Source organism: Acyrthosiphon pisum, chromosome A1 (genome assembly GCF_005508785.2).
Source record: "Acyrthosiphon pisum isolate AL4f chromosome A1, pea_aphid_22Mar2018_4r6ur, whole genome shotgun sequence".
NCBI classification, from domain to species: Eukaryota; Metazoa; Arthropoda; class Insecta; order Hemiptera; family Aphididae; genus Acyrthosiphon; species Acyrthosiphon pisum.
This window is the reverse complement of record NC_042494.1, coordinates 32,735,038-32,758,463: the sequence shown is the minus strand read 5'-3', so window position 1 is coordinate 32,758,463 and position 23,426 is coordinate 32,735,038. Positions and strand designations below refer to the sequence as shown.

Sequence of the window (23,426 nt, the reverse complement as noted above, 5' to 3'; positions counted from 1 at the left end):
ACAATACATGTACGTTTAACACGTTTATACGTATAAATGTACATTTATATAATACGAATCGTACGTGTGTGTGTGTGTATCATTAGACGCACATACTATATTATAATATACGTTACCGGCTAAAGCGGTTATCGGCGTCCAAAGTCACGTATGTGACTGTGTGGCTGTACATTATATATCCGCCACCGACTAGTATCGTATTATATTATTATTATTATTATTATTATTATCATCGTCATCGCCGTCATCATAGCTATTATTGTAATATTCTGACGGAAAACGTCTCGCATGTATCCGCACACCCACACACACATGCGTATCGCCAGTGCTCGTAATATTATTCTCGTATCGAAACATTTATTGTTATTATATAATGCGCATCTGTCCCCCGCAGTCACGTCGTATACATTATTAACTCATCAAATCGCTCCCGTCAAAGACCTCCCCCCCTCCCTCCCCCCCAGCAACCGGACATAATTCACATTTATCCCATTGTCACGATAATATTATAATATCATATATTTTAACGTCAGGTCCTCGGTACGTGGTAGGTGTATACAAAAGTATAAATAATATTTTAGTAACTTTTTCGCATCGGTAGGAGTTATTCTGGCGGTTGTTAATAATCGATGCTAAAATCAATAATTACAATTTACAAATTTGCTATTCAATACAGTGACTAAACTTTTGGTTCTAAACTTTACTTTTAAATCAACTCGGTACTACCAACATGAAAAAATAAAGTAGTTAGGTATTACCAAAAAGTATTATCTCATATATATTGTAACAGCTAAACATAATAATTATATGACGGTACGATATTTCTAATTATTATTGTACTTTTATCAACAAAATAATAATAATAGAAATATATTTTTTTTAGATACCATCCCGTCACAATCGTCACATCGTGGTTTTGATTTACTTTCTTACATCCTATGTTGGCAGGGTAGATGAATGTTGGCTTATTATTGTATTTACTACATACAATCAAAAACACTTTATTTGACTTACAATTCATATATTGTAAAATAAGTAGCTATTTAAAAGAAAAGACAATACCACATTATTTATTAGTTTGGATACATAAAAGTAAAAACATATATTTAATTTAGAACAAAAAGTTCTAACCAAGTGAAAAACAAATATTAACAACCAAAAGGTTCTATCCGTAGAACTTTTTTGGTTCTTTACTGAAATGTTTTACTTTATCGTACTTTTTACGTTAAGTTTTGCTTAGAACAAAAAAAAATAAATATCAAGACTTAACTCAAAACAACTCTGTTAATTTTTTTATTTGAAAATCATTTAACATCATTATTATTCTTTACAAAAGAATAAAATATTATTCTGGTTTAAAGTTCAAAACTGCAGCTCTCCTAAACAATTTGATATTTTTAAATGTATTTTTTTTGGATTCTGAGCCGATGATTTTACGTCGACTAATCTCGTCAACGGTGTTCGCAAATCGCAATATTATTATATAGAGCACGTGTCCACACTCCACATCACCCCACATAGGACATTATATACCATAATAATAAATAATATATTACAACATCTGCACGCGGAGTAGCACTGAAAACTGAATTACTGTCAATAATAATTGTTTGCGATCTGGGCGGCGCCATGAACGCTATGTGTATAATATATTCTATATGTTGTATGCCACATAATAATATATTTATCTAAAACGGATTATCAAAGGCCAGAGTCACGTATTCACTAAACTTTCACTGGTCACATTACTTTTCGACGTCCGTTCCGAGAAGTTAGTTCTTGTTAGCGGATTGCCCGTCCATAAACTTAACGGAAACTAACCGTTTTTATATACGCGCGGTCGTAAACATACGATATAAACCCAATAGTTTTGATAGGGAAAACGATCAATTATTCAATGATGGTTCGATACCGCTGCAGTAGTACATCGAATAACACGCCTGCAGAGTACCCATGGTAGAGTATCTTCGTACAACATTATATATTATTATTTACACCATCGTCAGCCATATGGTAGTCCGTAATAATTATATATTGCTGCAGTTTGTATAGCAATCGGTTGATGTTTTTTATATGGACTATAGTGATTTATTTATAAAACATTTTCATGGCGGTCGTTTAAACGCACTTTATTCATTAAACGATAGATTCAACGAAATAGTATCACGATACCTCTTATATAAAAGTAATCGTGATATAAAATCCGATTATATTTTGTATTCAAAACGCATTAGCCAATGAAGTTCCATCGCTTGTATTAGATTGTATAAGAATAACGTGTGATATTATAATGGTACATTGTGTCGTATTTTTAATATTCATCGGAAACGTTGGGTTTATTTTCACTTTGTATATTTCATATACCTAATGGTCACTATGGTTTCACAGTACCTATTGAATTATTAATAACGTTCTATATGAGAACAATACCCAGCTAACCTATTTATTTGTATGGTTTACCTCTTTAATGAATTCTTTGTTAATTAACTAAAAAACCAAAATTTAATTTTTCAATCTTATTTAATTTCAAAAAAAATATGACGCAAAATTACAATCATTGCGTTTATCTGATATATTTTATATTTCATGCGAAAATAAAAGTTAAAACAATAACAGAATATGACGTATTTTATAACTGCCTATTATATTTTAGAGTTATCTCTAATTTAAATTTGCTCCGTTATAAAAAGGTACCATAACTCCAAATAACCTTAATGATGTGAAAGACTTAAATTCGAGATATTTAACTGTATTCTTATTCCGTTCAACATACCCCATATATAACAACCGTTTCACCACTAAACGTTCTCGAAAACGTAATATCAAAACGCGTATTTAACTATTAATTTAAGTTTCATCCCGGGTAGAAAATATATATACACAAACGTTTGATTCGAATTTACAATAACAGTTGTTCGGTGTAAAGTTTGCAGCGCATACTTCTCACGTTTAATGAGCGCTCGCGTACAAATATTTAACCAACTGTACGATTTGAATCCTGCAGTACAAAGCCACAAAGGTCACCGAATATAATCAAAATTTAGGGCGTAAACACAATTAATATACTATATCGTGTACGAGTGCGTCTGCACCGGTAAGTTCAGGTACGGGTCTAAGAATACAACTAGATGGAATTATTACATAAATTAGGCTTAAAGCATGTTTTATAGTGTAATATCTAATTTTAGTAATTAAGTTATTAGTAACTGAAGTCAAAGGTTTTACAAGTTATAAATATGATGAGTACAATATATACATTGAATATTCAATATAATATTATGTATTATAAATGTATTGTAAGAGATAAGATGAAGTCAACCATTGGTGATATCCCAGAGATGTTCATTTTATTATAAAGTGAGAGAAATGGATCTGGTGCCGCAGTTCTTTTTTAGTTCACCTGTGTGGATTACCAGGAATTCGTTTAGAGGACTAGATGAGAGTTGTGGTTATTCGTGGTTATGAGTGAACATTTTGTTAATTGGTGGTCTTACACTACATTCTTACGCTGGGAAAAAGATTAGAGGATTTCGAGTTTATTGATTCTTGTGTATCTGAAGTGGAAACCTCTGGAGGTTGATCGGGAATAGGTTTGCATATATGATTTGTATTTGATTTTACAGTTGAGTAGATTTAATGCGATATGATGTGTTTGCTTTGTAGGATATTTAGTGTACGAAGTTGTCAGTTTTTGATTTCAGTTCCTGAAAATAAGTGGTTTTTACTAAGACCTTTAGTGAAATTGTTTAAGGTCTCTACTTAGTTACTTGACATCTCCTATAGTTGGCTGGATATAGTTGATTACAATGTGTAAAGTTCAACGGAAAGTCCTAAGTTTTTGTAATTTTGTCTAAAATGTGATTTTTAACTGCATCAAGTTAACTTCTGATTTGCTTTATAACTTTTATTTTTATCACTAGACCCAATAATTATTTTATTAATATTATTAATGTACCTGTTCGTATTTCAAAAAGTTATTTATAATTTAAGTATAATTTGTAGACACTCGTAACTCTACCATTTTCTGTATTATATTTTATTTTTTATTTCACGATAGGTATTAAGATACAAGTGAATTCTAAAAAAAAATAATTTATCCCTATTTCTTAATGATATTATGTCGAGCATATTATAATATATTTAAATATAATTTTAATGTTTTTTTTTATATTATCAGATATTTGTACATACTGTATAAAATATATAATAATATGTATATAAACGATATTCAATTTTTTTTTTTGAGATATAATTAAAATATAGTACTTATTAATGTAACCACCTCGAAAATTCTCAAAAAGTAGTTATACTTGTATGCATACAAATCGAAAGAGTGATTAACTATAATCATAATAATATAATATGCATTATATTATTATTTATTATATAGGTTATAAGTTATGAAGTAGAGACAAAATAGTTACGATAATCTGACAACGTTTAAATAATTGCTCACACTTCTTTTGGTATCACTTATCTATTTTAATTTGTTGTTATTAAATTTCAAAACAAGATTTTTTTAATATTTTAAACCTTTTTTATAATATGTTTCTAATTAACTGACAAATTCTGAAATTTAAAAGAAAGAATCTGCTAACATTTTTGTTTAGTAATATATTTCAGTATTTTCTTCCGGATGAAACTAGAGCAGCTAATAATATATGCAATATATAAATATATGTATTACTCTGTCGTTAATACATTGTTCGCCTTGTTATAATGTATATAACTACTGTCTCTAGATATTATTATGTACATGACATCATTATCACGGGTGTACCTACAATAGTGTAATAATAATAATAGTTTAATATCGGTGCAAACTCTCGAATACCGTCGTAACTATTTCATTACCGAGCACCATGTACATATATTATACTACCATCGTCATGATAGTACTATGGCATTATTATTATTATTATTATTATTATTATATAAATGTATTATGTAATCCTTCGCTGGTCGTTGGTATTGATGACGTACGGCGGTGGCTAAAAGCTTGGTCATGTAAACACGGCCGGTGGGGATAATTTCAGCACCACCGGTCGAGTTTTAACGCGTTGTATACCCTTCATACACACACACACACACATACACACACACACACACACACACACACACATACGCGTGATATAGTATATCTAAATAATATTTGCGTATGTCGGCACGGTACTTGGGGGGTTGGTGGACGCCGAAAAGGGTAATGAAGAATTATACGATCTGTGGAAGAGGGACTGTATAGCGCCACTGCACATCATATTATCCTCTCGTTCGCAGTTTAGTGTATTCGTATTATAGAACCTATATTATACTATATACAATTATAGGTGCAAGCGGGGTGAGTACTGTCGTTTTTTTTTTGCACCGTGCGTTCGTGGACTTCGGATACGGATCGGGAAATTATATTATTACGTTACCTACGCGTAAGCTATAATATTATTATAAAATATTATGCATACAATACGGTCCACGGGCCATCGTTCGGAAATATCATACCACGTGTACTTACCCTCCGGCCATAATACTATAGTGAACGCGTCCAATCGCGTCATCCCCCCCCCCCCCGCTGAAGCCACCGCATAAGCCGTCGTAGCTACCCCAGAGGGCCATTGTGCGACGATCGAAAAACACGTGCCGAAAGCGACCGAGTCCCGAGCTGTATACATCCAACCGAATTTACGACGCTCGCGAGACTTTTGACCGCGACACGGGTCCAGACCGACACACGGACCCCGCGGACCCTCCTATCTCTGAGCACAATACCATACATATTATTATTATATTATACCGTGGTAGTCCTGCCAACACACGTACACGTTATGGTTTCGCTCTATGTTATGATACACGCGTGTGTGTGCCCGGGGCGGTGATGTCGCACATCGTCGTAATAATATAACTGATAAAATTATAATAAGTTATTATCATATTATTGAATTCATAAATATTGATTGGACTCACTGCTGGGCAGGTGTACTTTTACGATTGTGTAACATTATTATTGTTTATTATATTATAATATTTTCATTATTATATTTTATTGTCCTGGTCGGAATTCATCTGACCATTGTAATAAAATATATATTATGCATAGACAACGTGACGTGTCCTTTGCACGAAAACTGTTTCCCGTCGCAAATATGCACACGCATGTATTAATTGTAAAAAGTTTCGATCGAAAACTTTACTGTGAAATGAGATTTTATAAAAACGATGGTCGTCTAATAATGGTATTATAATATTATTATTATTTTCTATGGCCTATCGTAAATGGTGTACCTAAATTGCCTATTTAGGACGCCGTGTTACCGTAATAATTGTATTATTGAAAATCCTTTGATTAAAATAATTTTATACGTCTTACGAAATGCCTGCAGATAAATTACTTGTGTAACAATATATGGGACCAAAGGAAAAGTTGCATTGAAAGCGTGCATCGAGATTCGAGGGTCATTGGATCTACCTAAGTCAGTCTCCATGAAATTGAACGTTGTATCACTTAATAGATTATTATTTCCATATTATTATAATTGTTTGAATATTAGGTATAATACAATAATATTGACCTTTTATGAGTTGTATAGAGATTTGTTTTATGGATTAATTCGTATTTCGTTCCTTTAAATGAATCAGATGAAAAAAAAAATCTTCGTTGGAACACATATTTATTACTCGTGTATGGACAGCAGTGAAGGATATATTCATTTTACAAACCTCGGCAATGTTACAAAAAAAAAAAGAGAGTATATATGATATATATATATAACGATTTGCTATTATATTGATGATATTATTTATGACGGTTGATCATAGTATAAGTAATTTTGAGTTTGGGGCCAAGATCGGCCTCAACACATAATTCAACAATATTCACAAATTAAGTGATCATCTCAAATATCTCGTAACACTCCGCTCATAACTTTTTACACATTCCTAACGAAGATATCGCAGCTAAAGCCAAAGGATAATTATTATTAATTGGTAGTTTCGAGTGGTAGTTATAAGGGTTGGTTGTGGAGAATAAACGAGCACTTCTACACACGGACAACTAACAAGTGTGCGTTAGTTTGTGCTAGTGTGCATCTACTCGGTTGCATGGCGTCGAGCGTGTAGGTACCTACCTAATCTACGTGCGTGTGTTGTATACTATCCCTCGGGCTGAATCTTATAATATTCGAGTGTTAAATCTGTAAAGTTTGAGCAATTTTTTTACTCTTTCCAGTTTTAACGTCACTGCTCCGACGGCGCCGTTAAAACTCTATGCTCTTTTTCAGAGTGTCTCGAATGCACGCCGTATAATATAATAATATTATAACATTATAATATAATACACATATTATTATACCTCAACCTTCTAACTGCAGCAGCTGTCGATTTTCGTTTAATGATTTCGTTTATTATTATACGAGGTGACTAGACAAAAAGTAATTTTTACTCGTAGAAAACACGTACCCTGCAAAACTCAAACATAATTATTAAATCCAACTCGTATACTTTATAATAACCACGTCTAAGTTTCAATATTTACACCGGATAGACGTAGAATATTACGTTAAACATAGGCACTCAGTGTTAGACTCGTTGTCACATCACTATACATATAATATTATAGACTGACGCTGTCGACCTTTAAATTTTGCTTATATTACAAGTAGGCAATCCACTCCCCTGCAGCGCATATACTCGTAGTAAACAATTTTAATGATCTCTTTACATTATTATTTGAAAATTTTTTTGCCGTCATCGTTGAAATTATGTTTTATCAAACGGAAACGTGAAGCTATACCTATCTGAAGGTAAAGGTTCGTCGTAATAAATATATAATATTATATTATGTTAGGTACGTAATAATTTCCAAGTATGTACTTTAGCAAAGTGAAAATTGATTTGAATTAACTATTATCTCCAGAACTTGTACATAATTAATCAGAAACACTGTGTGTCTAGATGTCCGTTAATGTTAAAACTTTTATAACTATAATCTGAACCGTAACACCTGCAACCGGCGGTAGACAGTTCTTGAACCAAAATAAGCTGCTTTAGAACTAATCAATTGTTGTGAATAATGAATCAGAGGTATTTGGTCTCTCGAACAAACATCTAAGTTTCGAACGTACTTGAACATCAGATTATATACGTGGTAATAATAAGTACCGAACGTTAACTGAATATAGGATGTTTGAGGGAAAAAGGTTAAATATATAATGTACTTACTATTGCACATAGTATTGTAAAGAATCCTTTTCTAACATTCAAGGTATCCTGCTGTTTGAATATCGAATAGTGCTTCAAATTTATTTACTGGGCGTGTAAAAATTAAAGACCAAAATACTCACTGAGTTTATTCAAATTTACTAAAAAGTTATTTTATATTTCTCGGGGACAATAAAAATGAATTCAAATAAAAAGTCAAAAACTGTCTACTATATATAGTCTATTTTTTTTTTTTTTTTGTAGGGATTAGTTAATAATACAACAGAGTACCTTTGTGAATTTACTTGTTCTGCTAAGAAATAAAATGGCGAACAAAGGATAAGGCATTTCATTAAGAATTTTCATTTTTTAATTATTTACGATAAATACAAAGAAAATATGAAACACTTTTTTTGTACACAAGCAGAGACAATACACACTATTATTTCTTTTGAGAAATGTAATTTTAGTTTCCTTTATTATCGGCTGACAATATTTAATAAAAGAGGTATACATGTCATTAAATGATTTTTAAGATTTCTCATTACTAAGATTTTTTAATATTCTTGTAATTTTGACGCTCGACTCAAACAATGTAGTTAATTATGATTCACTTTAAATACTCTCATCATATTATAATATATTTTTTTAACCAAGAGTAAACCTATATTCTGTTTATAATTATTGTTCTGTGATGCTTTATATATTTATAATTTAATTATTTTTGTAACAATACTTTTCTGGTTTTTCCTTAGGATATTATTATCATTGGGTGTTTAATAATATTTATAAAAAATAATAATTTTATTTTTATTTATATATATGTCAACGTACGCAGAACTTATAAACTTAACACGGGTCACTATTCTTAATATTTATCGCAGTGATATTCTATAAAATACTTTAAAATTTCACAAAGTAAATAATATTTAAGTAGTAATACTGTATAGTATAATAGTGGCTATGCATAAGACGACGAGCAAAGCATCCAAATATCATCATAGTTAGTTCTGCGATGCACATTTTAAGGATAAGAGGCATTTTTCTTCGTTAATTCTTAGGCTGCTGAGAGCAACGACGTTCCAAAAAATCTTGTCCAGAAGTGGCCTGCATTCTCAGAAAATGAAGTATCAATCAATCAGCAGCTGGGACAGTGCTAAACTGTGTACACTAAACTTGTACTGTACTTGATAAATAAACATACATGTTTCGTGTACGAACTTCTCACACGCACGGCACACGCAAACGCTTGAAGTTATATATAATATTATTATATTAAGCTCGACAGAAAGAGAGAGAGGGATAGAGAGATAGCGAATAGTTTTGTGAGAAATTCGCGAAACGTGTGTACAGTGTAGTGGAGGGGGGCATTTCGAGGGGATTGTTGGAGCTAATGCGCGAAGACTTATACACGGTCGTTGAACGTGAGGAGAAGTTCGGTAGCAATACTTAACGCCCAGGTGCCTATGCGTACGCAGGCGCATCACTGTTCGCCGCACACCGAACTTTGAAGTTGATTAATTTGGTAGGGTCTTCGCGGACAATAATTGTACGGGTGACACCTTAAGTTTGTCGTTGGCGGCAGCGATGACAATGATTATGACGATGTGGCACTGTGGCGATTCCAAGACACTCCGCGTGATGTGAAACGTCTTTGGACACTGCAGAGAGCGATCAGTGCAGGGTCGCACCGATGTCGAAATTCTATAACCACTTCGCAATACCTACTGAATTTACCACTAAAGTACTTTTAGGAAATATTTTTATAGTATAATATCATTATAATCACAATTGTTGTCGTCAAATAATCGAACATTCCTTGACAGTATGGCTTACACCCATAAAATGTGTACGATCCCAATGATAATTATATTGTATACTATTATTAATTAATTGCGTCAAAAAGTATTTACGATATTGCATGCACGTCGTAGTGAAACTAACGAATGTTGGTGATACAAAAGTAATATGCACCGATTAATCCGCTTTCAAATAATCCGAAGAATTTTCATGTATTCCCTGAACAGTATTTTTTTTTAGCTAGCTATTACATATTTCAAAGGCATTTGTTTAGAATTTTAGATAAAACATTTTATATTTGCCCGGATGGATATCAGATTACCAAAAAATGGTCAAGAACTACGCTCGTTATGATGTAGTTATTTAATTTGCAGTTTTTAATATCTTGTTTTAATCGAAAACTACTGAGAAATTCAAAAGGGTACTACTTCAAAGACTTAACAATTTTCAACATAAATAGATGCCGTTATCAAACTTTTATTTCCAGACCAAAAAAAGTTAAGCGAATTTAAGAATTCCGTACACCACAAATTATTTTAAAACCAGCATATTTCTCGATTCACTATGAATTATTTTGATTTTGTATGGCTACCAGACTTAAATTTTCATTATTAGTCACTTCCAGTAGAAATGTATTTTTAAATTTATAATCGTATCAAAATATTATAATGTATACTAATGGATATTTTTTGTGTTTAGTTATTTAAATTTTAGATATATATATTTTAAATTTATTTATAGTAAACAGTATGACGTACCAGTTAATATTCACAACATTTTCTTTAATATAAATTTCTTTATTGTTGCTGTACTAATATTTTTATTTAGCTCATATATAATGTATTAAGTATTTTCCGAATTTGAATTCTATAATTTATTTTATATTTTTATTAATTCTTATAAATAACAAGTAATATAAATATATCCCATACGTATTTACTTCAGGGCTTTGTGGTAATGAGAATATTGTTATTTACGACTAATTAAAGCACCGATAAAAAAGTTCTTTAAGGCCATTTTTTAATTTTTTAATTTAAATTTTTTTTATTATTAGGTACTCTTTACTTATAGTTATTAGTTTAGTCATATTTTTTACAAATCGTAGTTAACAATAAAAATAAAATATTATCTTGTAATTTTATAAATAAATTATTTTTATAATTAATAGAATATATAAAAACAAAATATCTCATTGTTATACAAAAAAGGTGGGTTAGTGGATTTCGCTCTGCTGTACAGTAGGTTACAAGTGGTTCACTGTATAATGTATGGTATTAAATTTGAATTCAATGATATAATATCATTGTGTAAGAAAAACGATTCTGAGTGGAGACGGTATGTCAGTCTAGGTATAAGACATAATATTATATTATAGTCTATAGTATTTAAAAACAATTGACCTATAATAGGTACCTACCTATAATAAATTCCAAATTAATCATATCATAATATCTATTAAGTACTTATAACGCGTTATACATCAACAACAAACCGTGATACTATCATAGATATGTAATAGTATACTTTAGAAGTTTCAAGTCTACCCAAGAATAATATTATACAATCACAACAAAATAACTAAAATAGTTATTCTAGGTTTTTAATATGTAATTTCGTCCAAATTTGTACTTAAAATGACTATACAAATAAACGGTGTAAATGTATTTTTAGATTTTTTGGTAACAGAATTAATTACTTACGTGGAATCTTGTTTTAAATTTTCAATTCTTTGATACAAAAGTTGAACATTTTATAAATTTTTAACTACAAAATAATTTTTCAAATTAAAATTTGATAAATTTTGTCAAAATTCGATCTTTAAAAGCTTATAAAAAAAAATTGTGCCTATGTATTTTATGATATTGTAACAATATATCAGGAGCTTTGTATTACATTTTTACACTTTTTGGCCCAACAGATAAAACTTGATTGACATTTATAGAAAAAAAACTAAAAAAATTGAAATCTTAAAATGTCCGTAAACAGCTCAAAAAGAGTCAAAATATTTTCAAAATTGTATGGTGTATAGGAAATGCTAATATAAACATTCAGTAAAATTTTCATGTATCTACAGTTATTCGTTTTTGAATTACAACAAAATAAGGAAATCGCTACATGAGAAATCGAGTGAATATCCAATGTTGTAAAAATTTGAATTTCAAACGATCATAAAAATTTAATTTGGCTTTCTTATAGACATTTTTTTTTTGATAAATGTAGAAAATCTTATAAGAAATCTTGTATTACATTTTCATATCTTAGATTTAAAAAGAGAAATTTTTATGAATTTCTAACTCGAAATAATTTGCAAATTTTCGTGATTTTTCCATATTTTGTCATTTTTTGAACTTTAAATGCTTAAAAAAAACTGTGACTAACGATTTTTAATATTTTTCATCTGCCTTTGAAACAATATACTAGGAGCCTTCTATTAAATTTTCAAGCTTTTTTATCCAACAAATAAAATTTTATAGATATTTTTAGAAAAAAAACTAAAAAAAAATGGAAAATGAAAATGTCTCTAAACAGTTAAAAATAAATCAAAATATTTTGAAAATGTTATCGTGTGTAGAAAATGGAAATATAAACAACCATTGAAAATTTCATGTATCTACGGTCATTTGTTTTAAAGTTACACCAAAAACCAAAATCGATTTTCTCGAAAACAGATTTTGCGTAAAAATTCCCGTTTTTCCTTAATTTTTCTTTTGTTTTTCCCGGCCCTTTTGAAAACTACTGGGAAATTAAAATTTTGACCTCCCCAATGCACCAACGATATTCACTTTCTGATCGAACAAGATACTGAAGTTGAAAATCGTAGCATTATTTCGACTACTTATCGTGTACACAGACACAAAAAAAATAAATAAAAAAAAAAACACACATCATTGTAAAATCAATACATTCATCGTTCCACTCAGAATCTAAAATAACGACATCACCACGCGATTCCATGAACAATATGCTCATTCTTATGTAATAATAAATTAATATCTAAAAGTTATCAATAATTTTTGAAAACTGATTATCGTAAGAACACCGTCTAGGTTTAATGGATTGGTTTTTTTCTTTGCTTGATTTACGTCGGGTTTCGATCGTGTCTTACAACCGACTGTTCCCGTCTTCCGGCGCTGTTTTGCGTTTAGAAAATCGTCTGACCGTTTTCCGCTCACGACCATTAAATTAATCGAATATTTACTTGCGTTAAACACTCGCTAAATAATACCACGTTTAGACATAACATCGTAACGGACTCCGTGGAAGGAAACGCAGACGTAAGCTGCGGATACTGCCGTGCCAGCTTAAAACAATTAATAATTTAATAATAATAACAATACCTACAATGTATGCGAGATACATTCTCGACATAGATCCAAGTAAACAGCTGTGGTGTGCAGATAATTTCGTCGACAACAATCCGGGCCACGAAGTGCTTCCAACACGATCGCCTTTTACACGGTCATGCGATCGATTTTACAGACCTAAAGTGTAGGTACTGAGTTTTTCGAAAATCGCGTTGCCTCTCGCAGGGCGATATAATATTAATATTTAATACGGATTATAATATAATATCATGTACATGATGGTTCATGAGAATTTTTTTTTATATATATTGTTAAGCAGATGATCTATTTTTATAAATTTTGTTCTATCTAAAGGTACTATATTATATTGTATTGAACTATCAGCGTGTTCCATGAAGACCGTGATTTGTTCCGTGCTTAGAGTTTCCTTGTTATCCACGGGATTATTAAAATATACAATTATACATAGGAAAGACGATTTAACTATACCTAGTCATTAAAACAACAAACTTAACCAAGTAGTTAAAAATGTCGGCTTACACGGAACACGGTGATAGTGTATAATAGTACATTGAATCGAAATTCAAATTAAATTGAATCTTAAAATGTATTTAAGTAACTATCACTGGAACAAATTTTCAAATTATAAATGCTAATATTGATGACTATAATTTTCACACCATACAAATAAAAATATTTTTAAAAATGTCGTTACACGATGAGAATTGCACCTTGTATATAATATCATTATGATGGAATTCATTCCTTCGTCCCGGAAAAGACCTACAGATAATAATAAATTGTTCCCAAAAATTTACGACGTGCGTACAAAAACTTCGTCATCGTAGATTTTTTTTTCTTAGTCAGGAGACTTGAAGGATCAAGTAGGTACGTCTCGGTGACACAACAGGTACGCGCATAGATGCATCGTAATGGCAGACCATCGATGAATTTATTATTATTATTATTACGGTGATCTACACATGAATCACGATAGCATAATATTGGTATACATATATATCCGCATGTCGACCTATAATCTTACCGGAAACGTCCGCGCGGCATCCGGTGGGCTTAAGATGTGCCAACACTTACTACCCGTGTCGGTGCATTAACTCGTCGACTTCTCCTCGTCGCCGACGCGTATAACGTGTATTTATATGTGTGTGTGTCTGTGTGATGTATAATATATATATGTATCAGACACTCCATTGAAACGTGCCATTTACAAATGCTAAACCAGTCGGTGCTGCAGAAGTTTGTTTTGCTTAATGTTTACCGACCGGAAGTCCGGGGCTTATGTTTCGCAATACGAAAAGCCCGCCCCCGTCGTTTGGCCGTGGCCCTTGTGCACCAAGAGACGGCTGCGGAGAGGATCAGAAACTGGCGTGTCTATTATAAACGCGCCGAACTTTCGCTACCGCGCTGACACTCCATTATGACCAAAACTTTGCTGCCGCCTATAATACGCAGTGTACTGCTTTCACGGGCGTTTATATAATATTCATATAAATATATATGATATATATACACGTGGCTGTAAGCTCAAAGCAACCAAATATTTATTTTATTTCTTTCGTTCAGAAAGCTAAAAGTAGCTAATACACATCACTGACAAATGCTTATTATCCATACCTAGTGCCAATGTTGGTGGTTGGAGAGGGGGGGAATTACCCGTCAACTCCTTAACAACCGCCCCACAAGACATAAATCCTATTAACAGTTTGTAAAAGTTGTATAATATTGATTTTGTGTCTGTATATTAAAGTAAACATAATATTATGAATATTATGAGTAACTATTCTCACTAATACAAGTATATACTTTTTAGTAAATAATTCTGTAGAGTACAATTTAAGCTTTATTTTATTTGAATAATATTATTGGAATGGTTAACATTATTTGTGTGCATCTCTCGACAAACCCTAGTCGGAAAATCTCCAAGATGAATAAGCTTCAAAATGCTTATAGTAATAGCATTTATATTTTATAACAACACAATAATATTATGTTTTTTTTTCAATGATTTTTATAAACTTGTAAATAGTTAAAATATTTGAAAGGCATTTGTTGTATAATATATACATATACATATTATAGGTATACATGGTTATATAACATTAGTATAGGATTAAATGATTGTAAAATACTCTCTCCCCTTATATAATATATATATAAATACACCTCTGGACTCTGAAAAATGTCCGCTTGTTACCTACACACCTAATTAGTGTTTTTTTTTTAAATATATACACAAACAAAAAAAATGTATATTTTTTAGCTATTGAAACGTACATTTTATTAATCAAGTTTTTTTTTTCAGAGAGCGTAGTTAACTATGTTGCACCCAGAGCCGACACCGAATTCGAAGACGTCAGCTACGACGGAGACCTGGCACGGTCACTCATGACAGGCGGTCTGGGAATGCTGACGGACAGCTTGTACGGAGCAGACGATTTCTTGCAGTTCGATTTGCAATTCCATAAGCCTCTCAGTGAGTATTATTCATATTTACGTCAAAAAAGTACACGTATTTCATTAAATTCAAGACCAATGATATTTTTCAACTTAAGATTTCAATGTCCATGGTTTGGTTAGCATCGATATGTTTTTGAAGTACCTACGTAAAATAATTTTTATTTCTAAATTAATTTACTTTGAGCAGATCTTAGCTTTTGAGAAAAATAATTTGGCTTATATAAGTGCGTAAAATAATAATCTATTATAAAAAACAATCTATCAATAACCCAATTATTGTATCTGCTCATTAATGATTGTACTATCAAATGAAAGAAAATTATAACTTTTATACATAATTAACTGATATTATAACAATGTAAAGATGAAAATATATGGATGAACGGAGTTACCCTATTTTACGATTCATATTATATTCTTGATATTGTATCACATTAATCCATAAGACGATAATGCTTTTCCATCATAAATATAAATAATATTTTCAATATATAGCCATAGTAGTTTGTGGGTTGGTAGGTAAGTAATTGGTAACATCTTTGAATATTATTATCGAATATTTATAAAAAAAAAAAATAATAAAGCTTGATAAAGCTTCTGATTTTAATTTCAAAATATATAGTTTTCTACAATGTAAGAGCAACCTGACTTAATTCTCACCCAACCGTGACAGTGCGTTATAAAATAATGCATTTAATATTATATAAATTTCATATTATACTCGTACTCGTGCGCCTGTAAATTTATCTTTTAATATTATTTTTACGATGTGTCTGTGTAATATTATTATAGTATAATAGTCGTAGAAGTAAAGAAGAATTATGGAGAATCGTTATAAATCGTGGTTATATTAAAATCAGGGCATGTACGTAATAATATCATGTATAAGCCATCGAGGCGTGGACACGATAATATTATAAAATATGTGTACGTGCCATTATTATACAACAAATAACAATAATAATACATTCGTGCGGAGAACTTAATATATATTTATTGTATATTCTATTCGGTCCGTCGCAACAGCGTTTTTTTCACCACTCCCGATTTTTTCGAACCCCGCAGGCGTTAAAGTAAACAAAATAATAATAATAATAATAATAATAACAGCACAAACAACACCGCACAGAAGCGGCAATATACATAATAATAATAATAATAATAATATAATAGTTTCGTTCGGAAGAGTTGTACTTGAAATATTAGAATTAATATTATCGTTCAGCATCGCTCCCGAAACGGCAGTCGGCGCCGCCACCGCCACCACAGCCGAGATACGGTTAAATCTTATTAACTCGGCAGAGACGAACGTCGCGAATTATTTCGACAGTTTGCATGTACGAGTTATACGTATAATATATGTATATTATTATAAACACGAATACGCGCAAAGGCCAAAAGCGGTGCCCGCCACTGGAGCCCTACTCCCGGTATAAATCAGCGGGCAGACTGCAGTAACCACACGGAGGCTAAACCGGCAGCGACGACGACCGCGTTATTATTTCCAAACGCCCGCCGCCGCCTCCACAGCCGCTTTGTGCGTACTCTACTCATTATTATTATTATTATTATTATTATTATTATTATTATTATTGTTGTTGTTGTTGTTGTTGTATTCGTAAGAAACGTCTGTCGAGAAGTTTTCCACAGTCGAACGTATAAATATAATATCAATTGTGTCATTGCAGGCAGATACAACGTAGAGAAACGACCCGGTATTTTGGCTTTTTGAGCATTGCTGCGGGGTCCGTATAGTTTAGTGGGGTCCCGGGGCCACTGGAATTCGGAATAATAATTGGCCGACGGAAGGAAGATAAAAGAAGAACACTTCTCGCTCTACAGTATCATGACGTATTATTAAAATAAAATATTATTATAATAGGTAGTAGGTACCGTCGCGATAGCGTATTAGCGCCTTTGCAGTAGACGTGTCCAAATACCGCCTAAAACATTTTACGATTACGTGATAATATATCCAAAATAATAATAATAATAATAATAATAATTATATGCAGCAGTGTCGTAGTTGAAGAGACCTTATAATATCACGACATTAGTTATCCTCAGCGAAGAAATTTTATTCCATACGGTCATACGGATCAGTTTACCGTATCGGGGGGTTTGAGCACTATAAATTGCAAGAGATTCCCGTAAAAAATACACACTCGGTTTACAACTCTACTAGAGCACCTACTTATGTAATTAAGTTAGTAATTTACTATATTATGATTTAAAGACTGTTGTCGAGTTCGCTCATGTTAATGGTGTATATCCAACCAACTATCGTGTGTCACTTTATTCATTTGGACGGAGTCGAAAAGTGTCGAGTGTGTGTGTGTTTATATTATGATGGAAAATTCCATAGTGTGAATATCATACATATATAGCGTCTAATTTATCTATAGAATAATATAGTGTAGGTATAACGTATATTGTTGTATTACTATACTCTTGAAGACTGCGTAGTGAATATAATAAATTGTTTGGCATGTGTCGGCTTATATCGTACCCAAATATTGACGAAAATATGGTTTAACGTTAAGAAATGCAAGAGGTAAAAATCATATCATCCTACACAATTTGAAAATTACGAGAAAAAAAAAACACAATACTAAAATGAAATTAAAAAAAAGCTGGCAAGTTGATGTCTCTCTGCTGTACAGCAGGTTACAAGTGGTTCACTGTAATGGATAGTATTACATTTGAATTAAATGATATAATATCATTGTATGCGAATTTGTTAGTCTAGGATATTTTATATTATAATATTTATATTGTTATTACTAATTATTAATACGGTAGCCGGTAAGTTCAATGATATTATAAAAATTACAAAAAAATAACTAAAATCGCTATTCTTAACGAATAAATAATATATGAACGGTTAGTTAATATGTAATTTCGTCAACATTTTAACTTAAAATAACTATAAAAATATAATGTGTTTATATATATTTTTTAATTACAAAATTAACTACAACTTACGTATAACTTTGTTTTAAATTTTCAATTCTTAACTTTAAAAGTTGAACATTTTATATATTTTTAACAACCAAATAATTTGTAAATTTTCAATTATCTAAAATTTGAACTTTAAAAGCTTACCTATATCGAAAAATCTTGCATATGTATTTTCAATATTTTTAATCTGAAATTGTAACAATTTTTGAGGAGCTTTGTATTAAATTTTCAAGCATTTTGACTCAACGAAAAAAATGTTATGGGCATTTATAGAAAAAAAAACTAAATAAATTGGTTACAGAAAATGTTTGTCGGAATCTAATATATAATTTTAATGTTAAATATTTATAAATACACGTCAATTATATTGCATAAACAGTGAATAATATGTTTGTTTTTTTTTTGCTATTAGCTAACTATGGCCATTAGCTGTTTGCTTGTAAGGTAGGTTGGTAAACACATGTGTTTGGTTTTGCCAGAATTTCGAATTGGGCACCCGTAGATTTCTGCCATGCCCGGTCGGGGGATAGCGGCCTCCCTCTTTAGACAGTTGCCTGCCCAGAGAAAAAATCCGTCCGTGGTCGAGATTCGAACCGGCGATGGTACGCGTCGGAACTAACGCCGTAGTCCACTCAGCCACTCCATCCCCCGAATAATATGTATAATTTATTTTTTTTAATTAAAATAAGCGTGGATAACAAATATATTATTAAATAAAGTTATAATAGAATATTTAAAATACATAGAAATAAGTATTTCAGAGGATGGCCGTAGCAAAACTATTATAATTTCTATGAAATGTGAAAATATCCTTGCAATATATAAAAGATTTACTCATTATACTAATTGCGCGTCAATCTGTCTGTAAGGAAGACATTCTTAACGATATAAATATGAAGTGAAGCATTGTTTGGATGCGACAGAATTCTGGAAAATTAGTAGTAGAAAAAACCAATGTGAAATATTTGATAAATGGTCAGAAAACGCTGTAAATGTCCATGGAATAGCCAACGTAGAGGTATTATGCTGGATAAAAGTAAATCGTAAATTATGGTGATGTTTTCAGAAAATATAAAACAATAGGACATAAAATATAAATATATAAAAGTTTTTAACAATAATAATTGAAGGAGATATTAATTCAGAAGTGGAATGCCAAGGATGGAATATATATGACTTAAACCATGACATGAACACATACAAATACAAAGAAATAAAGGAACTGTCCTATACTAAACTGAGACATGGGACGACCTGAAACAAACTAATCTATTGATTATTAACAAAAAAAAAATTATTTTTTCAAATTGACCGACGCACGTTTTCTCACATATTAAAAGTCGATGTACTGAACTCACTATAGAATTATGCTGGTGTGAGAGATTTAGGTACGAAATTGATCAGAAAATGAGTTTAAATGTATAAATATGTACTTATACAACCATTTTCCTGACAACGTTTAAGAAACGAAGGAGAGGTTATTTTTATTGTTAAACTAGATTATAATTCAACTGTAGATCATCATAAGATTGAATCGTTTTAACTTACAATAATACTTCGTAATTTATCTTTATTTGTTAGTTTGCTTTTTTTATTCATCAAACCTAATTTAAAAATACTCTTGAATCGTTCCTAACACCAACAGCACAATTTATAATGAAACACAATTCGCATTCAAAACGTATCTCATCGTAAACGTTTTTGAATGAAAAAAATGTGTATAAATAAAACAGATATTTCAAATTATAATATGAAAACATTTTTTCCAATCTTTTCTTTAAATAAATTTGAAATATTCTAGTTCCGATTACACGTCTACATAATAATATAATAATATTATGTAGTAATATAGTATTATTATTATTATTTTTTTTTTAAAATTAAGTTAAGGTTTCAATATCTGAGGCCATGGGCCTGGATTATTTTAGTCGGTTTTATTACTTTGGGGGAGTGCACAATTATAACACGTGTATATGTGATGATGATTTGTCACTAAAAACCCGGATGGTCACTATCCGGGAACTAGAGACACCGGCCGGTGCTGACCCAGACCACTACCGGTTAACACAAAGCCACAGTATTATTATTATTTCGGTCTTGGTAAATTATGTACGTCCGTTCGACCATTCAAATTTGTATAAGTACGGCTTTTGTGTGGTAAGCCTTCGTTATTTTAGTTGTGGTCATGAAGAAAAAAAATGTACAAAAGATAAAACGTTTATAATATTATATTTTTTTCTTTCCTTGTCCCTTTGCCATATTTCTTACGGACCTTTAAATACGTTTAAAGATCGTCCCACAAAATATTTTCTAGACCATTATAATAATAACATGACGTGTATAATTTTGTTGATATTTTTCTGCGATTGAATATTTATATTTCTTATTTTAGGCAAGAGATGGGTCGGCTGGTCAAACGATTCAATCGGCAATAAGTTGGATTTGGTGTTCGAGTTCAACGGGTTCCGCATGTTCAAAGAAGTGAAAATACACAGCAGCCATATACCGACCAGAGACGTAAAGGTGAATGAACCGATCCGCAGTGCTACTGTTTAATATAATATTAAATTTACTACACCGCGAACTTTAAAAATATAATATATTATTAAATCGCGATCAGTATAATAACTGTATGATAATATTAATATTTATAATATGATTTATTACAATAATAATTACTAATGTAATCGTATTTTAAATACGATCGTACCGCGGAGATTGTCGATAACTCCAAAAGGAGAAATCCCGAAGTGCCGTGGCATTTTATCATCATATATCACGACTCCAGTGGCGCAACTACCGGATGTTGTGTGGCGATGGATTGGAGGGGTCGGGGGTGTCGATCACAGTCTGTAGTGGCCACGGTCTGACTCATAATACTTAGATCTATGAAACAAATTTATGAAATACGGTCAAACACGTTAATTATAATAAAATAAATTATCAAGAGTAAAGAAAAATATAACTTAAAAGTAATAATATAATAATATAACATCTGGGTTCGGCAATAATGTGTTGTAAAACATTATTATTATATAAACAGTGTGCAGTAAATACTCAGTTGTGCATTGCTAAAAAAAAATCGCGAATATATTATACTATCTAACTAAGGCTTTCAAGTAGAAGTAAAAACTGTATAATAATGATTAAAAAAATGTTTATCCCTTCACTCGTATCTACCTAATAATTATTTTAACTAACATATTGTTATACAAATTAAATACAAATATATTGCTTGTACTTTTCAGAGGTCATTTTGGATATTTTTGAAGTAGGTAGGTACTTTTAAAAATCATGACTATTATAGGTTTGTTAGTTAGGTACATATAAATTTACACGACCAATTTGAATTAATTAATGCTAAAAAAATATAGGTATACTTTGAAATGTTTACACATCATCATTTGTCAAGATAGTCGGCATATGGTAGATATTTTAAATGGGTAAAAATGAATCATTAGTAACTATCGAGGTTGTGGATTCAAAATTTTAAAAATAAAAATAATTCCATTTTTTTTTTGAAAAATGTCCTGGTACTGGAAAGTACCATTTGTCATCATACATTATGCTTTTGGTACTATTAAATATATTATTGCGCATTGACCATATTTACTTTTTACATAGGATAAAAATCAAATAATTCCTAAGTCCTTGAAAAAACATACAGCCACTAAGTATATAGATACTTACTACCTAAGGTCAGGGGCGGCTCCAGAGCCTTGGTTAGGGGGGGGGGGGGGGCACGTTATAATTTCACAAAATCTTATAACAAAAAGAAAACAACAATTTTTACAACACAAATTCAAGTTGTCTATTTTTAGTCCATTTACCCAGCAGGTACATCGTTACACCGTCATACCTCTATGGCCCATATAGTCCATAATATGACAATATTATAATAATTTAATATGCATTTGTTGTTGACAATATACATTTTTTTATAAATACGGGCTTGGGGGGTGGCCGCGGCCACTAGGGCCCCCTCTCTGGAGCCGCCCCTGCTTAAGGTTATGATAGATCATGTTAATACAATGATGGTTCGTTGCGTGTGAAATACAGTTTTGAGCGAGACCAGGCTCCTTTGAGAAAAGATAGGTAGTTCGAGAAATATAAATTTTACACCTATTAGGTAAGAGATATTTTGTGTATCGTACGAAACATATAATCGTGTATTCGTGTAACTGCTAGACGCAGGACCAACTATTTTAATTTTTTAAACATGGCCGTCAATTTTTTTCATTTGACAAACCTTTCCACTGCCGACCACATAAGTGACAGTAAAATGCGGGGGTTTCATTCCAACATGGGGTACAATACCTATATATACATTTACGAAAAATCTACCATTATATTAGAGCTCTTCACTTTATTTGTTAACTTTTTCCCGTTTTCCATAATGATAGTTGTTGGGACACTATTTTTTCGTATTTAAATAGACCAAGGTCTAAAAAAAATACTACATTTTTAATATTAGCCACCAATAGTACTCTCTTTATAAATGTTTACCATTTATTTTATAATTTAAATTACATTATTTTTGACTGTAGCTCTAGCGTAAGCATATACTCATAGGAGGCAAATTTAGTACGGACAAAATAGGACAATCAATGTATTCCCTGTTAAAATAATTATTATATACCTTAAATGGTCCCGGATGGAATACGACGCGTAATTTCATGGAAGTCTAATATA

The 23,426-nt window shown here is 31.3% G+C and overlaps 1 protein-coding gene across 1 annotated transcript in view; it reads left to right on the top strand.

Annotated features, from left to right (window-relative positions):
* The window catches only part of LOC100165486, a 261,915-nt gene that overhangs the window by 214,439 nt on the left and 24,050 nt on the right, over positions 1 to 23,426 (top strand). Inside the window, exons 7-8 of the mRNA XM_029486931.1 lie at positions 15,619 to 15,789; positions 21,127 to 21,257. Coding sequence (XP_029342791.1) covers positions 15,619 to 15,789; positions 21,127 to 21,257 — 302 coding nt within the window. The remainder of the gene's footprint in view (positions 1 to 15,618; positions 15,790 to 21,126; positions 21,258 to 23,426) is intronic.